General features: G+C 37.0%; 1 protein-coding gene and 1 pseudogene across 2 annotated transcripts; one reads left to right on the top strand and one right to left on the bottom strand.

The window, feature by feature from the left end:
- Positions 1–8324: 8324 nt before the first annotated feature.
- Positions 8325–12796, top strand: LOC137748020 (calcium/calmodulin-dependent serine/threonine-protein kinase-like; annotated as a pseudogene).
- A 99-nt stretch (positions 12797–12895) lies between these two features.
- On the bottom strand, positions 12896–18396 carry LOC137748277 (uncharacterized). 2 transcript variants are annotated; one of them, XM_068488403.1, is made up of 6 exons: positions 18115–18396; positions 17504–17557; positions 16452–16528; positions 14467–16201; positions 14181–14385; positions 12896–13333 (listed from the first exon to the last, which is right to left on the bottom strand). In XM_068488403.1, exons 3-6 carry the CDS (start codon positions 16470–16472, stop codon positions 13075–13077), a joined length of 2220 nt encoding a protein of 739 aa, XP_068344504.1. In that variant the 5' UTR covers positions 16473–16528; positions 17504–17557; positions 18115–18396; the 3' UTR covers positions 12896–13074. The 2 variants fall into 2 exon arrangements, with proteins under 2 accessions (XP_068344504.1, XP_068344507.1); XM_068488406.1 differs by having other exon boundaries at positions 16452–16496.
- Positions 18397–21754: the final 3358 nt, after the last annotated feature.

Genomic DNA, 21754 nt, shown 5'->3' with positions numbered 1-21754 from the left:
TTCTCATTGACTCCAGGTCTCCCTATTCTTATTTGGGTCCAGTTCAAATCGTGTACGCATAGAAAACAAGAAGGAACGAAAGAAGGCAAGCAGTTACTGCCGCTGCTGCTGCTACTGCTGTAAAACATCATCCGTCACCCCCAAGCAGCCAGGGCATCCGCCCGCAACACCGTTCCGCTCCGTTGACGATAAATGTGATTCAGCAGCTCCAAAACACAGGAATTTCTCATCATCAAGACCCCTTTTGCTCTTAGACTTACTCCAACTTTTTGAGTAAAACACAAATTTGAAGTTCACCATATATGTGTATTTTTTTTAGTTTTATATTTATAAATTCATTGATGGTTAAAATTTATTATGATTAAATCCAACGGTAAAAAAAATAAAAATAAAAATCTTATGGTCCAAATTTGAATTCAACAACTAAAATAATTAAAAAAAAAATTCATGTGTTTCGTATTCTTTCATAGTGTTACACGAGTTTCATGGTGTCGGTTTAGTAATTTTTCAATATTTATCAGAATCTAAATATTTTTAGGTTAAAATGTTCATAAAAATAAATTACGATAATTTTTTTAAAGTTACTTTAAGAAAACTTTAAGCAAAAAATTATCCTAATTTCGGGCTAAAAATTTAACCAGCAAGGTTGAAGCAGAAAAACTGTTTGGGTTTAAAACCTAAATTTTCAGGCTTAAACATTTTAGGTTTTACCAAGGGTTGGAGATGGTCTTAGGAGGCCAAGTTTCTATTAATCTTTTTTTTTTTTTTTAAATTTTAAAAGAGAAATAACTGGTGGGAAACCACGGTTATCCACCCATTCCAGGAACCAAAAAGACTCACAAAATTTCTATTAATCTTATTGACATTATCACAACATACATGTAGGCAACCTGATGGTATGCATAGAATAAATTGGACTAGACGAAGTGTCAAATTGGATCAAAAACCTTTCCATAAGATAACTGTGGCGCGTCAAGTATAAAGGACTAATTGCGTTATTTCAACTTTATGGCATGCTAACTTAGAATGGGCTGAAACGAGTACTAAAATTATTCTGATTACTGATTTCTCTTGTATTTTAAATGGACAAGCGGAAAATAAAAATTTTGGGCTCCCACGTTACAATCTCTAATTTACTACTAAACTCAATTGAATTAGAGAGAACTCTCATCCCAATTCATGACATTCACACAAGCCTCGGAGTCATTATGACTCCATTAGAATTGTGGCTTGGCAGTGTGAACTTTTGCTTCCTTATCTACGAGGTTCATTGTCTCCTTCCTTTCCTTCTAACTAGGAGGTGCAAGTTGGATTAGAGATTCCAATCTGAACAGAAAATTTCCATTCCGAGTCCAAACATTATTGATTCCCAAAATTTTCAAAAAAATTAGATGGCCATTGGATTGTACCTATCCGATTTGAAATTTCTCAAACTTGTTCCTATATATATATATATATATATATAAATCATGCATATTCTTATTTTATCATGTTTGTTATTATATTTAGTATGTTTTATCTCATATTTTGTATATTTAATCATACTATTATATACTAAAAATAAAGAGTATAATCATACATACTGTTTAATCTTATCTAATATGGTCTTATGTCATAAAAAAGAAAAGAATATTGAATAGTGCACACATACAAGTTTAAAAAATTTCTCTGTCTTGCAAAATATAAGAGATCTGAATCAAGTTCCGAAAATTCTGAGAGAAAACTAATTCCAAAATTTTCAATAAATTCTGATGATCCAAATTTCCGAAACTGGAACAAATATATGATACGAATGCTTGTTTCCAATCTGATCCGACCAAACTCACCCCTACTTCTAACCTCTAGTGAGATGATAAGATTTTTCTAATTAGGCAGCTTGTTTCCTTTATTGGAATTGGGCCTCTGACTCTTTTACTTGGGCCCGAAGTGCTACGTAACTCCTCCTCTGCAACTAGAGATAAGCATTATAAAGTGCAAACTTCAAAATTGATGCAGAGGAGAATTCCCAAGAGACATAAAACTTGCTACAAAATCAAATTGACTGACTCTTTTTTTCCTCAGCAACTAACTTGGACAATATATTCCCTCACTTCCCATATGAATCCTGTTAACGTGAGTCTTAATTAAGAATGTAAAGTTTATGTAAATATTTTCTTTATTAGGAAGTATATTTTGTGTCCCCTTATGTTTCCTTGTGGAACAAGGATTGTATATATATATTCTTAATCTTGTGAATAATAAAAAGTAAGTAATTCAGCCATATAATTCTATTTGGCATCCGAGCCTAGTTTGCTGTAACCCTAACTGTAAAAAATTTTATCGTGCCGCTGCTGTGTCTGCAAGAACTGTGCTCGTTGTTCTTGATATGTGTGTGTGTTGCTGTGCTGTCGTGAGTGTGTTGCTATGCTGCCGTGAGTGTGCTGCGATACAACAATGCTGAACGACAATGAGGGAGGCTCAGAACAAAAACCTAGGGGTGGAATTACTGGTTCAACTAGTCAGTCTGTTCTCAACTCTGTGGTAATTTAGAATGATGCTTCTGTTATGCCAAGTGCTATCAAACTCAATGGATCGAACTATCCCTTTTGGTCCAGAGTGTTGGAGATGCATATCGCTGGACGCAGTAAGAAGGGATTCGTGACAGGAAGTATCAAGGAACCGAATGAAGGCAGTACTGAGTATGAAATGTGGGAGACAGGGAATGCAATTGTGAAGGGGTGGTTGATCTCAAGTTCATGTGGCAGGAGTTGGATTAAAGCAGACCAATTAAGATAAAGTGTGCTCATGTTTTGAAGACACTTCGAGAAGAGATTTAACTGCACCAAGTTTATGCTTTTTTAGCAGGTCTAGATGATAAGGTTCGTAGTTGACATGCTTCGATCCCGATGTCCATGGGACATCAGAATGGTCACGTGCTAGCCGACACCCGAGGGTGAAGAAAGCCATTTATTGAAAATATGAGAACTAAAATATGAATAAGATAAAAGAAATTTAAATATAATTAATATGCAAATGAGGAACGTGTTCAGAGCATACAACTAACTAGAACACTAAAAGAAATAATATAAAATTGAATGAATAAAAGAATGGGTCCTACACCGAGAGGATTAGAAGATGCCGATACGGATGTGCCTTGACACCAGGATTGTATGCCTCGAATCTAAATCCTGAGGGGGCGCAAAACAAACATGAGTGGACCAAATTGATATACATATATAATAAAACAGTTATCAACATACTAACCCACAAAGCTTTATGAAAACTAATAGCATAATAAGTGGTAGGTTTTTTCAAAAACCCTAGCATGGCATAAAACATCTCATATATAGTGTGATAAATAGTGCAAATAATAATATCTCCCGGTCCATTGCCAGCTCTGTCTCTTGACCCAAAGCCAGAGATTTTTTCTCCAGGCCCCTTGCCAACTCCATGTCCGTCGACGTGAAGCCAAGGATTATTTCTCCAAGCCCACATGCCAGCACCATAAACCTCGTCCGTGGTGGAATAGTGACCACTAGATAAGCACAAAACTATTGAACATAGTCTTTCCAAACATAGGTACATATATCTCAAAAACAATTTCATAGTATAAAGTCATCCATCATCTATACTATAAAGCAGTGTTTAAAAACATGTTCTAAATAGTATATCGTCATCCATTAGATACCCTACATAGAACATGGGTTTGATAGAAAATATGGTATTCCAAAATATTCTAAGCATAATATCTCATAAAACATTTCATAAAACGTAATCAGTAAATCATGCTTTTCATGTATGCCATTTATACTATTAAAACATGCATTTTAGAAGGGGTCCACTCACAGATACATTGTTGCCGAAGAGCCATGCAAACTAGCGAAGATGGATTCACCATAATTAATGCACCTAAGCACATAAAAGGGTCCAATTAATGAAACTATACTCAAACGATTGAATTTGGGAAAACAAATGTCATAAACGGGTCCAAGACATTGAAATTAGCCTAGCATGGGGTCCCGGATGAAAACCCGCAAAACAGCCGAAAAGTCAATGTTCACCATTGACCGGTCAAAGTTAAAGTCAACACTGACCGTTACCTAGGTCAAAGTCAAAGTCAACTGTCAGATCGGGTCAAAGTCAACAGGTCAACTAGGTTGGGTCAACCGTTTTGGGCTTAGGGTTGGACCAGGTTAGGCCTAAAGGAGTGGGCTTGGGTTCCAAGGCCCAAAGGCCTTATTTGATGGGTTTTGGTTCAAGGGGACTGGGCTTGAAAGCCTGGCCCAAAGCAAAGGGTTTGGTTTTGGGCTTAAGAGCTTACGGGCCAAAGCCTTTGGTCTTGGGCTGAAGGCCTAGTCCAACAAAAGGGTTTTGGGTTTAAATAAAAATAAAAGGAAAATAAATAGGTAAAATGATTTTGGGTTTAGGCTTAATAGCTAATAGGCCTAAGGCCCGACTCTTAAACAGCCTAAAGGGTCTGGGTTCACTAAGCTTGGGTTATTCGACCTATTACTCATTAGAGAAGGAGGCCGGAGCTTCTTGAGCTCCAATCATCGTCGTTTGGTCACCATAACTTACGCTCTACCTACGAAATTGAAGGTAGAGGTGAGAGGGAGAAGTTAGTACCTGAGGTTTGCCGTGAAACGGCCGAAGATAGCCAGATTTGGACTCGCACACCCACAGTTCGCCAGACATAGGTTTGGTGTTCTATGGGTACTCTAGAGCTTTATGAAGACAATGGAGAGGAAGAGGAAGTCTATGAGGGTGATGGTGGTGTTGCGCCGTCACCGGGGTGCTTCTAAGGGTATGCGTGGGTGCGAGTTAGATCGACGAGAGAGGGAGAGAGGGATAGAGTGAGAGAGAAGAGTGAGCTAAGTGAGTCTCGGGGCAATAGAGAGAGAGAAATAGGGGATGAGTTGGGGTGATGCCACGTGGCAAACAGAGAGATATGATAATCTAAAATGAGGGTCTGGATATCTTAAGGATAAGGGGACCAAATTGAAAACTTCAAATACTTTTAGGGGAAACGTAAAATTAAACACTAAATTTAGGGAGGGGTTTTACAGTAGTGATGTTCTACAAACTCAACCTTTACCATCAGTCAAAAAAGTGTTCTCTGTGGTTAGGCGTGATGCACAACGCCATGCCACCATGATGGGTGGGAGTAACACAATTAGCCAATTAGGGGTACCTACGGTGGCTATGGTTTCTCGGCTATCTGCGCGTTTTTTGTTCCAATGGGTCTTCAAATTCATCTGTGAATTCTCGTCCCTTGACTAGAGAAAACAAAGATGATTTGAAGTGTACTTTCTGTGGTCAAACCCACCACACTGAGGATACAAGTTTTGCGAAACATGGAGTACCCGAATGGTTTTCGGAGTTGAAGAAATGCTTACAAGCAAAGGAGCGTGCAAATAATGGAACAAGGGGAAGATGTGCATCCTTAGCCGCTGCCACACCAAGCAGTACTAAGGAAGCTGAGCTACCCTTTAGTGATTCGAGTCAATCTATGTTAACTAGTACTGGTGAATCATCGTCTAATACAAGTATTGTGGGACGTGTTCTTTTAGCCTCTGATACTAATCATCATATAGGTTGGATTCTCGACTCTAGTGCAACGAATCATATGACTTACGATAAAACTTTGTTTCAATATATAACAATATCTCGTAGAAAGTGCATAGCTACTGCCAATGGCATTACTGCTCTGGTTGTTGGAGTGGGAACATCGTGTCTTACACCCTCTCTTTCGTTACATCACTGTTTACTCATGCCATCCTTATCTCATCATCTATTATCTATGCCACAAGTTACTGAGCAGTTGGATTGTGTTATATAATTTATTCATCCTTTTGTCTACTTCAAGACATTCAGACCAAGGAGATAATTGGGCGTGGTACTAAGAGAGAAGGGTTGTATTATGTGGATGACGTCATTCCTCGAAGAGCTAATGCTGTTCGAGCGTCTCATGCTAGTAATTTACAAGAAGTTTGGTTATTGTATCGTCGATTGGGCCATGTGTCTTTTGGTTATTTAAAGCATATGTTGCCTAGTTTATTTCGTGAAATAATTGAATCAGACTTACAATGTGAAGTATGTATTCTTGCTAAAAGCCATCGTGCTTCGTTTCCTCCAAGTATGAATAAAAGATTATTTCCGTTTGATCTCGTGCATTCTGATGTCTGGGGACCATTCCCTGTCAGTATTTCTTCTAGAATTAAATAGTTTGTTACGTTCGTTGATGATTGCACTCGTATGACCTGGTTGTATGTGATGAAAAATAAAAGTGATGTTAGTATGGTGGTTCGGTCTTTTTCTCAGATGATCCGAACTCAATATTCCTCTGTTATTAAATTTCTTCACTCTGATAATGGAGGTGAATATATTAATTTTGAGGTGTCCGAATTTCTTCATAATCAATGAACTATTCATGAAATGACATGTCCTCACACTCCAGAAATGGGGTGGTTGAGAGGAAAAATCGCCATATTCTTGAAACTACTTATGCCTTGCTCATTTGTGCTTTTATTCTTAAGCGTTTTTAGCCTGAAGCAGTCACTTATGCAGTTTATGTAATCAACCGTATGCCATCCCGAGTTGTCGGTTTTCAGACCTCTTCAGAAACTCACCCAACATGCTTCAGTGGTGTGTAATGTATGTTCATATTCAAAAGATTCATCGAAGTAAACTTGATCCGTGTGCACTTCGGTGTGTATTTGTTGGCTTTTCCACTCATCAGAAAGGAAATGTTATCATCCTGACACTCACCATATGTACGTGACTATGGATGTTACATTTTCATAATCTGAATATTTATGCTCCACTCCACTCGACTTTAGATCACCATGGGGAGGGTGATACTATGGATGATCTTTGTTGGTTGGATATAAGGGAGCTGTGGATGCATGAGGAGTCAATGGAGTTGCTGCCGAGAGCAGCATGAAGGATTTCCAGCAAGTTTCTGCCTAGAATAGAACAGAAGAGTCTCGACAAGCAGCTGCCAAAAGCAATGATGCCCAACAACAGCAAGAAATTACCGACAGTGGTAGTTTGGTTCAACAGTTCCTATTGAGCCTAGTCCTGAATAGTTTCTGATAGCGAGCCTAGTAGTGTATTACCCTTTCTCTAGCTCCACAATGTCGTCCAATACATCTTCTCTGAATATACTTGAGGTAAGTATTGTAGATGATTATGCAACTAATCTAAATAATATTGTAAGTACAAATAAGTTGCCACCAAGACAAAATTGAGGTGTGCCTCTTAACAGGTTTTCTCCGGAAGAGAAAGTGAAGTACCCAATAGCTAACTACGTATCATGCATGAATCATGCACTTGAACGTGAAGCCTTGGTGAATAATATGGAGTCCATTGAAATCCCTACCAGAGTGGAGGAAGCTTTGAAAGATCCAAAGTGGGTGAAAGCGATGGATGAGGATATGTTAGCATTATAGAAAAAATAAGACCTGGGAAGTAATGAAGTTGCCCAATAGGAAGAAGACTATTGGATGTTGTTGGGTGTTCGCAATTAAATACAAAGCTGACCGAGCGATTGATAGATACAAAGCAAGATTGGTGGCAAAAGGATATACTCAGATGTATGGTGTGGATTATCAAGAAATGTTTTCTCCCGTAGTCAAAATGAATACGGTACATGTTCTTATTTCTTTAGCTACAAATATGGACTGGCCACTAAAACAGTTCAATGTGAAAAATGCTTTCCTTCATGGAAATCTGGAAGAATACATGGATTTTCCTCCTCGGTATGATGTTGGTGGAAAAACAGGAGTACATAAATTACGAAAATCGCTGTATGGGCTTAAACAGTCACCTCATGCATGATTTGATAGGTTCACTCAAGTCATGAAGAAGAATGGATATCATCAAAGTCATTCTGATTACACGTTATTTGGGAAGCGGAGACTGAATAGAGTAACTGCTCTGGTTACCTATGTAGATGACATGATTATCACTGGAGATGATTTTGACGAAATTGTGAATTTGCAAGAGCATCTTGCGGTAGAATTTGAGATGAAGAACTTGGGTGATTTGAAGTATTTCCTTGGGGTTGAAGTTGCTCGTTCAACCAAAGGTATTTTCTTGTCTCAGCGTAAATATGTTTTGGATTTGTTAAATTAAAGGAAACATGTATGTTAGGGTGTAAGCTTGTGGATACTCCTATTGTGGAAAAACATCATTTGGTCGTGTATTTGGATTAGAAATCGGTTGATAAAGGGCGATATCAGAGACTTGTAGGGAGACTGATTTATTTGGCTCATAATCTTCCTGATATTGCTTATGCGATAAGTGTTGTGAGTCAATATATGCACTCACCAAGTGTAGATCACATGGTGGCTGTCATGCTTATTTTAGCATATTTGAAGTATGCACCTGGTAAAGGGATTTTGTATGAAAGACATGGACATCTAAGAATTGAAGGATTTACCGTTACGGCTTGGGCAGGTGATGTAACTGACAGGCGTTCTACATCTGACTATTTCACTTTTGTTGGAGGGAATTTAGTCACATGGCGTAGTAAGAAACATAAAGTGGTATCGCAGTCGTCTGCTAAGGCTGAGTACCAAGGTATGGCACAAGGGATATGTGAGATTTTGTGGTTACGCAAGCTTCTTTGGGAACTTGGGTTCAAACCGAAGGAGACTATGAAACTATATTGTGATAACAAGTCTACAAAGGATATAGTAGACAATCCAGTGCAACACAATAGGACGAAGCATGTGGAGGTTGATAGGCATTTTATTAAAGAGAAACTTGAAAAGAAGATTGTGTCAATACCATTTGTAAATTCTGAAGAGCAATTGGCAAATGTTCTTACTCATGATGTGTGTAGTAGGAAGTTTGATGACTCACTGATCAAGTTAGCATGTGTGATATCTATACACCAACTTGAGGGGGAGTGTTAACGTGAATTTTAATTAAGGATGTAAAGTTTATGTGAATATTTTAGGAGTCCTTTAATAGGAAGGATATATTTTGTGTCCTTTTATGTTTCCTTGTGGAACAAGGATTGTGTATATATATTCTTAATCTTGTGAATAGTAAGAAGTAATTCAGCCATATAATTCTATTAATCCCTCTTCGTTGGGTCTTTGCTTTGCCAGTTCCATCTCATCAAAGGTTGGTTTGTCTTGGTCATCATCGTAATCGTTGTCCTAATCATTGGACAAGAAACAAGAAGACATGCAGATAAGCATGAAAAATATCAGAGATTTTAGGCAGAGGAGGATTCTGTGGTCAGGAAAGGCATCAGCAGAAAGTCAGGCAGTAGCAGCGACAAGAACAATGTGGCAACCAAAACACTCAAAAGGCTGTTTGCACCCACAAACCTTCCTTCTCTACCGCCCCACACCCGGGGCAATGACCAGAAAAGCTTTGCTGCCGCCGCTTTCCAAACACGGAAGCAGGTGTCCATGTCAAATGTGCTGCTCACTAATGAAATCATGATGATGAGGAAGATTGTTGAGAATGTGTCGCCACACCCGAATGTGATTGACTTGCCCGATGTGTCCGAGGATGAGAATGGGGTCCACTTTGTGCTGGAGTTCTGTTCAGGAGGAACTGTTTGATAGGAATAGGATTGTGAAGCAACAAAGGTATTGTGAGGCTGGAGCTGCAGCTGTGGTGAGGCAGATTGCACAAGGCTTGGCAGCTCTTCACAGCTCAAATACTGTTCACCGGGAGTTGAAGCCGGAACGTGCCTCTTCTTGAACAACACCAACAATTCTCCGCTGAAGATTATGGATTTTGGACTGAGTTCTGTGGATGAGTTCACTGACCCTGTTGTGGGACTGTTTGGTTCCATAGACTGTCACCAGAGGCTCTTTCTCAGGGACTGGTCACTTCTAAGAACGACATGTGGGCTCCGTGTGTTCATATTTTTTTCTTCATTTTCTGGGCAAACCAAACGGAAGACTGTAACATTAGTAGTGTATAAGCATATTAGAACACAGAAATGATATGATTTGCTTTTTAGGTACCCACCTTTTATTTCCCAGTCGAATCAGCAAAAGCAACAGATGATTATGCCTGTTAGTAATTAGCATTGACATTCTACTAGAACACAGAAATTAAAATGATTCGCTTTTGTCCAAGGTTCTGTTCAAATAACGAGAAAATGCTTGTCCTGCAGGGAGAATTCAGTTTCTATGACCTGGAAGGGCATTTCTTTGTCAGCAAAGCAGTTGATTTCGGACCTCCTCAAAGTCGACCATGACAAGAGACCTAGTGCTCAAGAGGTAGGCTTGTAATTGTAAGCAAGAGAAGAGATCAAGCATCAACAATATCGACAAAACGTTGATATCAGTCTGAGCTATATAGTAACTAAATGAACTCTTATAGAGTAGTTCTTGGTAGCACCAAAATGCAGTCCTCTAGATTTGTTAGCCTAACTAACTTAGAACCATCCATGGGTTGTCGGTCCTTCAACCAGAGAGGATCAAATGGATACTGAGATTGTATCACGACTGCAGAGGTTTAATGCACGGCACAAACTCTGTGCTGCAGCAATAGAAAACATGTGGACAAGCTCGATGTTCTTAAGAACAAAGAAGCTAAAATCATTGCTAGGATCCCATGACCTTAAACCAGACGAAATCAAGAATCTGAGTTTACATTTTAAGAAAATGAGACTAGTCAAGCACATTTTGCACAACTAATTATCTGTGAATGTGGTGTAAAAATGTAGGTCAGACAGAGAGAATCATCAGTACTTAGCATCCAGTTTCTGGTAAAAACTTGCATATATAGCAGTTATATGTATCACATGGCTACGTATTTCAGTTTAATGACAAACTTATTCTGTTTAAGCAATCATAAAATTACACTGGCAAGAGCCCTTTGCTAAGTTATCTGGTAATCCAATGTTTTATAAATTCCAATTTGGCAATGTGCAAATGCGTAAAAGGTGACAATGCTACTTTTTCAGAATTCAAGGAGGTGCTGAAAGCAATGAAAATGTCGTCTCTAATCCCTTAAAACACCCAGAATCTTTGACCTATTCGACAAAAATCACGATGGCACCATTGACATGTGAGAGATACTGTCTGGATTCTCTAGTCTCAAGAACTGACAAGGAGACGATGCTCTCCGCCTGTGCTTCCAGGTGCACTCTCCTGTACTTTCAGTTAGTTCAAGTACATAACAAAAACTCACTCCAAGAGTCTAACCAAACTAATTTGGACTATAAAGTTTCCTGAGAAAATCAAACCTTGCTCACTAAATTAAATAAACTACTACTAATTGAACGTCATATAGCTCTTACCATCCATAATGTCTTCTCTGCTGCTCTGCCTAATTCACTGTCATTATCCCTATTCTATTTGTCCCACTATTTTGTTTCACATCTATATGTATGATACGGATCGGTCTGGATGCATCAGCAAAGAAGAACTAGCATCTATGCTCAGGGTAATGTATCTTCCCCTATCACCTTAAATCTCACATGGTTTATCCTAATTGTTTGGTTGTTTTCAAATGAGATTATGACTAAATAAAACTACATTGAAGAGGCTTTTGCCGGATGACTGCCTTCCAGCTGATATCACCCGAACCTGGTAAATTGAATGAAATATTTGATCCGATGGATGCAAACAGTGATGGAAAAGTTACCTTTGATGAGTTCAAAGCTGCCATGTGTAGAGAGATAGGCCCCTCCAAGATGTAGTCCTCTCCCATCCTCGACCATTATAGTTTTCCGTTTATCCAGTCAATGGCCATCAATTTTTCCAGTAAACTGCGGAAGTTAATTTCTCTGTGTCCTTGGAAGACCAATGACCATAAACATGAAAATTGAAACTAACTGTATGCTAACTTCTGCCATGGAAAGTAGGAGCGCCTCGCTGCTTTAATTCACAGAGCAAGGAAAATATAGAAAATCCAAGGTAGTCTACTTAGCCTGGCTAAACTGCGGAAAATTTCAGTAGCAGCAATAATGTTTTATCTTTGAATCGACATTTTTGCCTGAGAAGTTACTTTTTACTTTAAAACCAAAAACGGTAACTTTCAGCCCCAGAAGACTTTCTGTTTAGGGCTGACTTTTTGTTTAGCATTCAGGTGTTTTATGTTATCAAAGCATGTACCAGAATTGAGTGAAACTGGAAGAACAAATCTAACCTGTAAAAATCTAAGCTGTGTTTTCCTTCCAAAGAAGAAAGAGTGCATATGCACACCAAACAAGGAAGATTGAAATTTCCTTTTAAAATTTAATCTCTTACCACCGAAGAGTTGTTTGGCAGGACGGAAAAGGGAAGCTTTTTAAAATGAAGATTTTGCTCTCTTCCTGCCTAGAGGCTGGAGACCTTCATTACATTCGTAAGCCAGGTTGATCCATCAAGTCTTGTACCAAGTGAGAACTCCCCTTTCCCTCCTTTTTTCACCCCAGAATTATATTCTGTTGCAGTCACCATGAGATAAAGGTCACCAAATACAGATTCGTAATGAGTACACAAGATTTAATGTTCTGACTGAGTATATATCCTGTAATTTTACGAATGTAATGAAGACATTATGTCCTTAAACGGATCCTAAATATTCAAAAATTTCATTCCGATACAAGTTTTAGAGTTAAAAGAGCATTAACAGTTCCTGTTAAATATGCAGTTAAATATACAAGAATGTAATGAAGACAATATGCAGTTAATTGTGATCCTAAATATTCAATTATTTCGTTCCAATATAAGCGTTAAGAGTTAAAAAATATTAACAGTAAAGAGATTTAACTTCATTCAAGCTCGTGACCTAGCTAAGCTGTACTCAAAACTATACGAACTTTTTGAGTATGGTTAATCCAACAGACTATACTGATAGTCAACTCACAACCGACCCCCATAAACCTGTTTTTAAATTTTAAGTGTTCTTAAGTGTTTGGGATACACCTTTCAATGCAGTGTTCTCCATTCCAAAACACACTATTACTGCTTTATCATTCAAATGATTGAATCAAACTCAACGATTGAGCTAATTCATATTAACATCGCTTATATCCAGCAATTCATACTAGAGTATAAGAAAATAAACTAAAACCACCAGCTACCAGACTAATCCGCGTTGTCATTACAACCATCGAGATATTCTATACAATTAATCATCATTTATGTCCATACCTCTCCCATCATCACTACCTCTGTCATCTGTACTGTCATTACAATCGTCGGTACTCTGTACTCTATGATTCATAACTTTCCACTCACCAGGGACCGTTACATCCATCCACCTTAACTCATCGCTGCCAGTATCTCCCAGGTCTTCCACCCAATCTTCAATGTTGGAATCCATAGCTTCTAAACATATAGGATCCAGGGTACCTCTTGTATAAACGCCTTTACTTGCTTCAGAACACCTGCTTCCGTTAAGCCAAAATAAGGAAGAAAAAGGAAAAAGATAAATGAGTTGTGTCTGAAGAAAGAATTGGAATTGTACAATGCTCACAAACTTTACCAACAAGCATTGCCCTATTCAATTTTCTTCCTTAATAATCCAAAGAGACAAGGTAGTTTTAAATTTGTGATACTAGATTAAAAGAAAGATTTCACAAATATCCCATTCCTGAATTGTGTTTCAGCCTAATTGAGTTAATTTATGAGAAAAGGAGCACTGGTCCCTGAACTTTGATCCAATTAAAGCATTGGTCCCTGAACTTTCATCCAATTGGAGCATTAGTACCCGAACTAAAAATCCGTCAGTAGTAGCCCATGAACTTGTCATGTGGAGCAATGGTACTTTTGGGCAACTCTGTTAGACCTCTTATTTTCCCTTAAAACCCTTTAAATTGGACGGAAGTTCTAACATGTTACCCAAAAGGACCATCATTTCACATTATGATGACTTCGGATCAATTTTTAATTCAGGGACCAATGCTCCAATTTTGCCAAAGTTGAGGGCATCACAAGGACCTTTAATTGAGAGGGAAGAAAAGTGGACAACAGAAAAAGATTAACTCTGGTGGTTGTTTTAAAATAAAATTGACATGAGTCCATTTTTATGTGGAGAATTAATCAGTAAATACAAGATTAAAAAGTAAATACCTAAGTCCCACAAAGACTCACTGTCTCGTGCAACCTTGGAGTATAAAATACATAGACAAATCAAAGCAAATGAAATGGTAGTACAGATTATATTTATTTCCTTGCTATGAGCAATCTTATGGATATACTATGAGAAAAGATACCGAGGGTGGAGAAACTTACATATGTTGAAGGTGCAAGTTATGATGAACAAATACAAGGTCGTTCAACCTCTGTTGCTCCAATCGGTTCCCTTTCTTTGAACACATACGTTCAAATATGCTCCCACTCCTCTTAGACCGGATAATGCTGCAAGTTTGACTTAGTATCCTGACAGCTAACCGTTGGAGATCAGGGTAATCAGCTCCATACAGGGACCACCAAGTAGCTGCAAAACAAGACAACATAGTTTAATACTGCAATGCATAAAAAAAGCTAGAAATCTGGAACAAGTGAAGATTATTTCAACCTGGGGCCAATGATTCTCGACATCGTAAAGCCACGGGTCGACCAAAATCCCCTACAGCTTCCTCATAGAAATTTATGTTGCTTGTAATCACAACTTGAGCTGTTAAGTTAGGCTCTATGGTTTCAATACAGTCAAGCAATCCCTTCTGGATGACTTTGTTAGTAGAAAAGCTAGGGCTATAAAATATAGACGGGTTGAGATAGCATGCAGCCGCATGAAGTGGGCTATGGAGCTCCTCTTGCCAAACGTGATCAATAACCTTCAAATATGGCAAGTAATCAGGTTCATTATTGTCAAATGCCACAATTACACTTTTCTTTGCCTTTTCAATTGCATTGTATAAGTAACCAATAGATGGTTTCTCCTCACAATCCATAAGATGAAAAACCGAGAGTAGCTGCTTTGTCACCTTCAGAGTTTGATCACACAGTGACCAGAAAAGTTGGTCTGCAACAATCTCTGCTACCTCTAGTCCAGCCCTTTGCTTAGAGCAATTTGACTGCATCCAAGCAGCAGTGGTAAATATTTGTTGGAGCTGGTGCTTCAGAGCTACAATATTCTGCAGCGTAAGGAAGACGGAAGCAAACCTTGTGGTTGCAAGCTGGACAATCTCTCTTCCACCTGTTTTCTTCCTTACCAGATTAAGCATCCAAGCACTGTTGTATACAAATCGAGTTACTTTTTTTGCCTTTGCCAAGACCTCTTTAACTTCATTCATTTTCCCAATTTCCTCAAGCATTAAGTCAACACCATGTGCTCCGCAGGTACTGCAGAAAAAGGTCTTATATTTCTCCATTAAAAGGTTTCTAGCAGCTTTACAACTGGGAGAAGCATCTGTCACAAAATTGACAATCTTCTGAGGCCCAACTTCTTGAACAACACCGTCAAATAAATTAAGAAGTGCTTCTGGACATTCTGAGATGTCTGACGCATCTGCAGATTTGAGGAACACAGTGCCCTTGGGGCAGTATACAAAGAAGTTGATAACTGTATGACCACCTTTATCCACCCACCTATCAACCATGACTGAACACCCAGTCACATCCCAAGATCTTCTCAGTTCCTCTCCATATTCTTCTGCATCATGAACACTGTGGTTCAACAATTTTCCCCTCAAAGCATTATAAGAAGGCATCTTATAGCCAGGACCAACAGCAGCAATGGCATCAGCCATCTGTTGATAAAAATGAGAATTTGCAGCAGTGAATGGTATACCAGATTCATACATAAATCTTGCAACAGCCAAATCAGCTTGATCTATCATATCTTGAGAAGCAAAACTCTGATGCAAGGGCTGAGCGATATTAGCTGTTGCAGCAGGAAAAGAATGCTTTTTGTGTTTCTTATTGGAAATTCCTTCTGTAGCCTCTTTTCCTTTTCTCCTTCGCGTGCCTCGTGTGGAAACTTTCTTTTGAGTTCTCATTCCATCTTCATTGTCTTCTTCCCTATACTGGTAGGATGCAGAATCCCTGCTAGTGTTTAATCCTTTCTGCTTTTTAAGCTTCTCAAGTACTTTAAAACCTAGGTGGTGTTGAATCTGCATTTTAACTTCTTCAGGTACTTCCTCGCATGGAGCTACATTCCCCCTTTCCCCTGCCAGATGCTGTTTTAGTCTGGAAATTCCACCCCCAAGCATTACTTTGTGGCAGTATTTGCACTTAATCTTCTGACGACCTCCATTCACCATAATGCCATGGGCCCAGCCAGGATCAGAAGCACGAGGTGGAACTGAACCCTGATGATTAATGCATCGTAGACAAATGTCAAAAGAAAGAACACAAAGGCACTTGTATACGATAAAAGAAAAATAGATTGTTGTCTTGGCCATAGTTTGAGATGATAAGTTAAACTTCAAGGTATTTAAGCTCGGCTAATACAGTATCCAAGCTCAAAGATTACGTTGAAAGGCAAGTTATCCAACCTCAAATATTATATTGTAATATGATAACCAGAAAAGATAAAAACACATGAAAAATAAAGCTCACTTGATTATCCTTGTGCTGCATATTTTGGGAAATGTCAAAAAGCTTCTGAGAATAATCCACAATAAGCTGTTAATACGCTGAATTGAAGTCGCAATACACAAAACCATGATTAGAGAAATTAAAATAAATTAAATAACACCAAAACTAGGTTTAAAAACTTCATCTGATATTAAAGCATATAAACTCTAAAATTCTCTCTGAAAAATGGAACTTATTAATGACAAATTAAAAAAGAATTATCAGAAACCACACTACTGTTTCAGAAACATGCTTTGACCAAAGTGATATGGCTTGGCATAACCATGTTCATGTCAATCTACATGATGAAGATTGATGTTTCACCTCTGTTGTGTTTTACTACCAGTGTTAACTTATGACTCTAGCATTTAGTGATAACCCTCAAAGACATTAACTTATTTAGATATAATTACCTACAAAAACAAAAAGCTAATGAACTGCCTCATTCATAAATGATGTGCAAATCAAAATAAACAAGAAAAAGATTTAGTCATTAATCATTATTAATCCGAAATATGACCTCAAAATTAAACTCCCAAGTCTCTTTTGTCTCTTTCATGAACATAAAGAAAAATAGTTTCACACTTATCGAAATCAAACCAATTTGCAAATGTGAAGTTATCAGCAATATTCACATAATATTGGTAAAATTATCAATATCTCCCAGCCAAAGTTACAACATGTGACTTCAAATTATTTGAACAGGTCACATGTTGGAAGGAAACAAACATAATTTGAACAGGTCACATGTTGGAAGGAAACAAACATTAAGTCTATTCCATCGCACTAGTTTCCCCAAAGTTATATTATTGCCTATTTTCAAATAATATATCATTTTTAATCATATAGACTTCCCAATCAACAAATGAAATCATACTGGTAATGCAATCTTGACTTAATATACGTACCAACTACGTGTAATGTGGGAGTAGATGTAAAATTATTTCTTTGTTTGCAAAGGTAGAGAAAATAGAAAAAGAAAATGTTCCAACACAGACAAACCAAGCACCACGACCCCAAGCCCCAGAACTTACCGCTGCATAGCACACCTCTGTTTTGAGCAAGAAGACGGCATGAGTTTATAGCCACTGGAACAATTGATAACAAATGAAAACACAGTTAGGGTAGCATCCAGAAATTATCAAATAAAAAGAAGGCAATGCAATAAGAAATTCCCCGAATTCATCATGGGCATCCATGAGAACAAATTACACAAGCAACTTTTACAGCTGAATCCAAAATTTCAAGTTTTCGATATATAACACTATAACTAAATGCATATGTCATTTTCTCAGGGTTGCAGGCAATACAAGTTGCAAAATTCCATAATTTTTTCCTTTCCATTGCTTTTAAATCATAACAAAAATGTAGTAAAATGAATAGTTTCACAAGAAAATTCAGGTCATTTCAGTGACAGACAACACTAATCTCCAGATTCCAAAAGTAAACAATACAATGTAATGCGCTGTTTAACTCAAAAAGTTCCTTTAATTTTCCTACATTTTCTCAGCAACCAAACAAGTAATATGAATTAACAGCAACATTTGGTTTTCACTTTTCTATAACTCAGAGAATTCCCAACTCCCTATTGGCATTCGAATCAATTCATCTCATATTCACTTGAAAATTAACACAAAGCACTTACTTGAAGCTTTCCAACAAGCCGAGATTTTCCGACTCCGAAATATCGGACTGGTCTTCCGAGAAAGTAGATCCAAGACCCGAAAACGACAATTGCAGGGAAGAAGACGAGCTAAACGTATAGAAGTGGGTCGGACTCGGAAAGTACAATTCGGGATCGGAAGTTGAAACTCGGGTGGGTTTGTTGAGAAAGGAGCGAAAAGAAAAGCGGGACGGCAATCGTGTTTCGGGTTGCGACGATGGAAATTCGTGTGTGGGCTTCAATAATTCGCAACAGAATGGCACAATCCAATCGTTGTGCCGTTTCGCTTTGCATCCCACGTGCTACCTTTCACACGTGACTTTTTTGTTTAACCAAATACAAATATAGACTTTCACACATAATAATTTAGTATTGTTTAAGCGAAGTGTATTAGTATTTTAAAAATTTTATTCTACACTCATCACTATATATATTTTTCTTTCTTAATACAGAAAGTTTGGAATATAGAATGAAATTTTTGGAGTGCTAATAATAATTCCTTTGTTTAAAATATTAAATTTATTTTTCTCAAAAAAAATATTTAATTTATTAAAATAATATAAACTGCTAATACAGTTTCTAAATTATTACCCGAGTGAAAATTAGGATTGTAAAAAAGTCCCTTCAAATACATGGGTAGTCAATTAAGGGATTGTAAAAGGCTTTAGAATCCTAGTGTAGTAAACTAAAATTTTAAAGAGTTTTTATAGGGACCATGCAAATCTATAGTTATTCAAACATTCATAGATTTTGAAGGATTTCATTCAATAAGAGATTTTTGTATGATTTGTTAAGGGATGGTAAGCATAACAAAATCCTAACACCACCCCTAAGATTTCTTTTCAATCCTCTCACTTTCTTTCTCTCTTTCTCTCCATTCTGCAACTCGAACTTTCTTTCGCACACTCCATTTTCTCTCGGAAACCCATCCTTCCATACTTCCTTCCTTCTGGCGTCTTGGCCACCCACCCAACAAGGTGCTGAATCTGATCTCTCACCTGGGTTTGCTTTCTATTTTGTTTTTTAATCAAATTATTATTTTGGTTTATAGAATTCGATTCAATCATACAATTTCCTAACTACTCAATTGTCCTCTTGTCTTCTTTCTACTATTATTATATGATATATCATGGTCTTAATTCCAAGTATATCGAGTTCATTATGTTGACTTGAATATACACGGGAAGCCTTCAACCCAACCATTTTATCTACCCTTGGAATCCTTCTGAATCCTACTTTCATGAATGATTATGGTGGAAGGTAGACTTTGGGAAGCTTAATTTGTATTTGAACTTTCCTACTAGTGGAGGATCATGGAGGATTGGGGTTACTTGGGAGAACTGGGCACAACTCTTCATTATTTTTTCAAAGTTTATCTTATTTTTTATTTAAAATTAATTTTAAAATGACAAGAGAGTCTCTCAAAATCTATTCAAATCATTAATCAAAGTCCGTAAGAATCCTTTCAAATCTTTAATCAAAATCCATAAGAATCCTTAAAAATCCATTTCAAAGTTGTAAAGCTTCTACAATCATTTGAAATCTGTCACTTAAAAAAGTCTTTTAAAATCATTTGAAATCCAAATTGACTACAATTTCAAAGCTATTCTATTTAATTTTTCGTCAATTTAAGTCACTTAAATTGTTAGAAAATTTTCGAAATAAAAGTTTTTAGAATGATTTTACCGGTAGGAGAAATTGGGCTACCGATCGCATCCCTTCGGAGGATGAGTCGTGTCTGTTTGGTTTAAAGCTTTGAGATATATATATATTTTTTTTTAGTACATCGATATTTTTACCTTAGAAAGAAGAGGATTTCGGCTAAGCCACACAATGGGCAATCTAATTTGGTATCGAATTTGTCATCCACGAGATTCGAACCTAAGACTTCTCATTTCCAAGTGAAGAGGAATATCATCAGACCGTAGTACTAAGTGGCTAAAGCTTTGATACTTCTATGTAATGTTAAAATCATTTTAAATACATGTTTAAGCAAGGTTCTAAAGGCGCTTAGTGTTAGTTGAGCATTAGGCAGGGGCTCGCCTAGGCGTCTAGGCAAGTCTAAATGGGGGCTTAGGCGGTTTTTTTTTATTTTAATTAAATTTATTAGCAACGTCATTTAGTACTATGGTCTAGTGATATTCTTCTTCACTTGTAAGTGAGAGGTTGTAGGTTCAATTCTACATTATTGCTAGCATATTGTGAGGCTAAGTGACCCCCTCCCCCTAATGTAGATAATATCGTTTGTTAAAAAAAAAATTAAATTTATTTGTAACATATAAATAAAGGTTATTTAGACTTAAAAAAATACAAAATTGTATTAGGATACATAAATTGCAAAATAGAATAATATATAAATTACAAAGTACTAAAACATATTGAAAACATAGGAAACAAACATATAATGATTGTTCATCCAAATATTCAACAAGTATCTTACAATTTTTTTTTAAATATAAAATGCATGATGAAAATTATCTATTTTCTGCCTAAGTGAGAGTCACGACCTAAGTGAGGGCGTAGGTAGCTCTATGCATGAATTCTTAATTTTTAGACACCTAAAGATTAATTGGAGTGGTGGCCAGCCACCTAGCATCTAGACGAGGCCTAAATGGCGCTACTCATGGATTTTAGAACAATGTTTAAGGAGTTTGAAATTAAATTCAAATGATTAGACATGTCTTTTGTGAGACACTTAAACATCTATAAATTGAGGACGAATTCTCAAAGAAAACGAAGATGAAGATTCCCACAAAGTATACCATCTCCACCTTTTTCATTGAAAAACCAAAGTACTAAGAACAATTTTGCATATTTTGTTTTTGGTTCAAGCTTGAGTATTCTTTGTTATCTATTGTGTACTTGGGGTTTGTCTTAGGATTGTGTAAAATGTTGACAACTAATAGGCGCGTGAATGATGAATTTTATTGGGTTGGAGTAAGGCGGATTGATAAATAAATATTTCAGAAGTCCTGTTATGGAGTCAACGGTTCCAATCGAACTAAGCCGTCTAAACGGATCAACAATGTCACCACATCCTATTAAGCTCCAGAATGATAGGCAATGTTTACAAACCTTGTTGAAATCGACCATATTTACTCCACGAGACACATAATCTGATCCATATGGGGATTAGATATGTTTTTTATATTCTTAGAGATTCTTAATGTCATGTCAATGAAAAAAATAACCTTGCATGCTCAGATAAATAATTGAACTATTTCAATATTATCAATTAATGAGTTCGATACAAATTTATTTATATGCTTCTTTGTTTGCATGAATCACCACACCCACAATCCATCGGGATTGTTGTTAAAATCCCCAGAAATTCTTTCTCAATCGTCAGATTAAAATACATCTAACGGTTAATATAGAAAAAAAATCACTGTCACCTTAATGATAAAATTTCACATAGAAAATATAAACTGGCTCTGGCAGCGCAGGACAAAGTACACCAACCATCAGTCCATTAATTCACATTTAAGCTATTTGTAAATATCTTAATCAACACGGAAGTAATTTGTCAATAGAAGATAAATACATTAATTAATGTTTAAAGTAATAATTAATTATTAATCATTAATCATTAAATTATATATTACAAAGTATGATTAAATAT

The sequence above is a fragment of the Pyrus communis genome, chromosome 10 (genome assembly GCF_963583255.1).
Source record: "Pyrus communis chromosome 10, drPyrComm1.1, whole genome shotgun sequence".
In the NCBI taxonomy this organism is placed as follows: Eukaryota; Viridiplantae; Streptophyta; class Magnoliopsida; order Rosales; family Rosaceae; genus Pyrus; species Pyrus communis.
The sequence above is the reverse complement of the archived record's forward strand: the minus strand, read 5'-3'. Positions and strand labels throughout refer to the sequence as shown.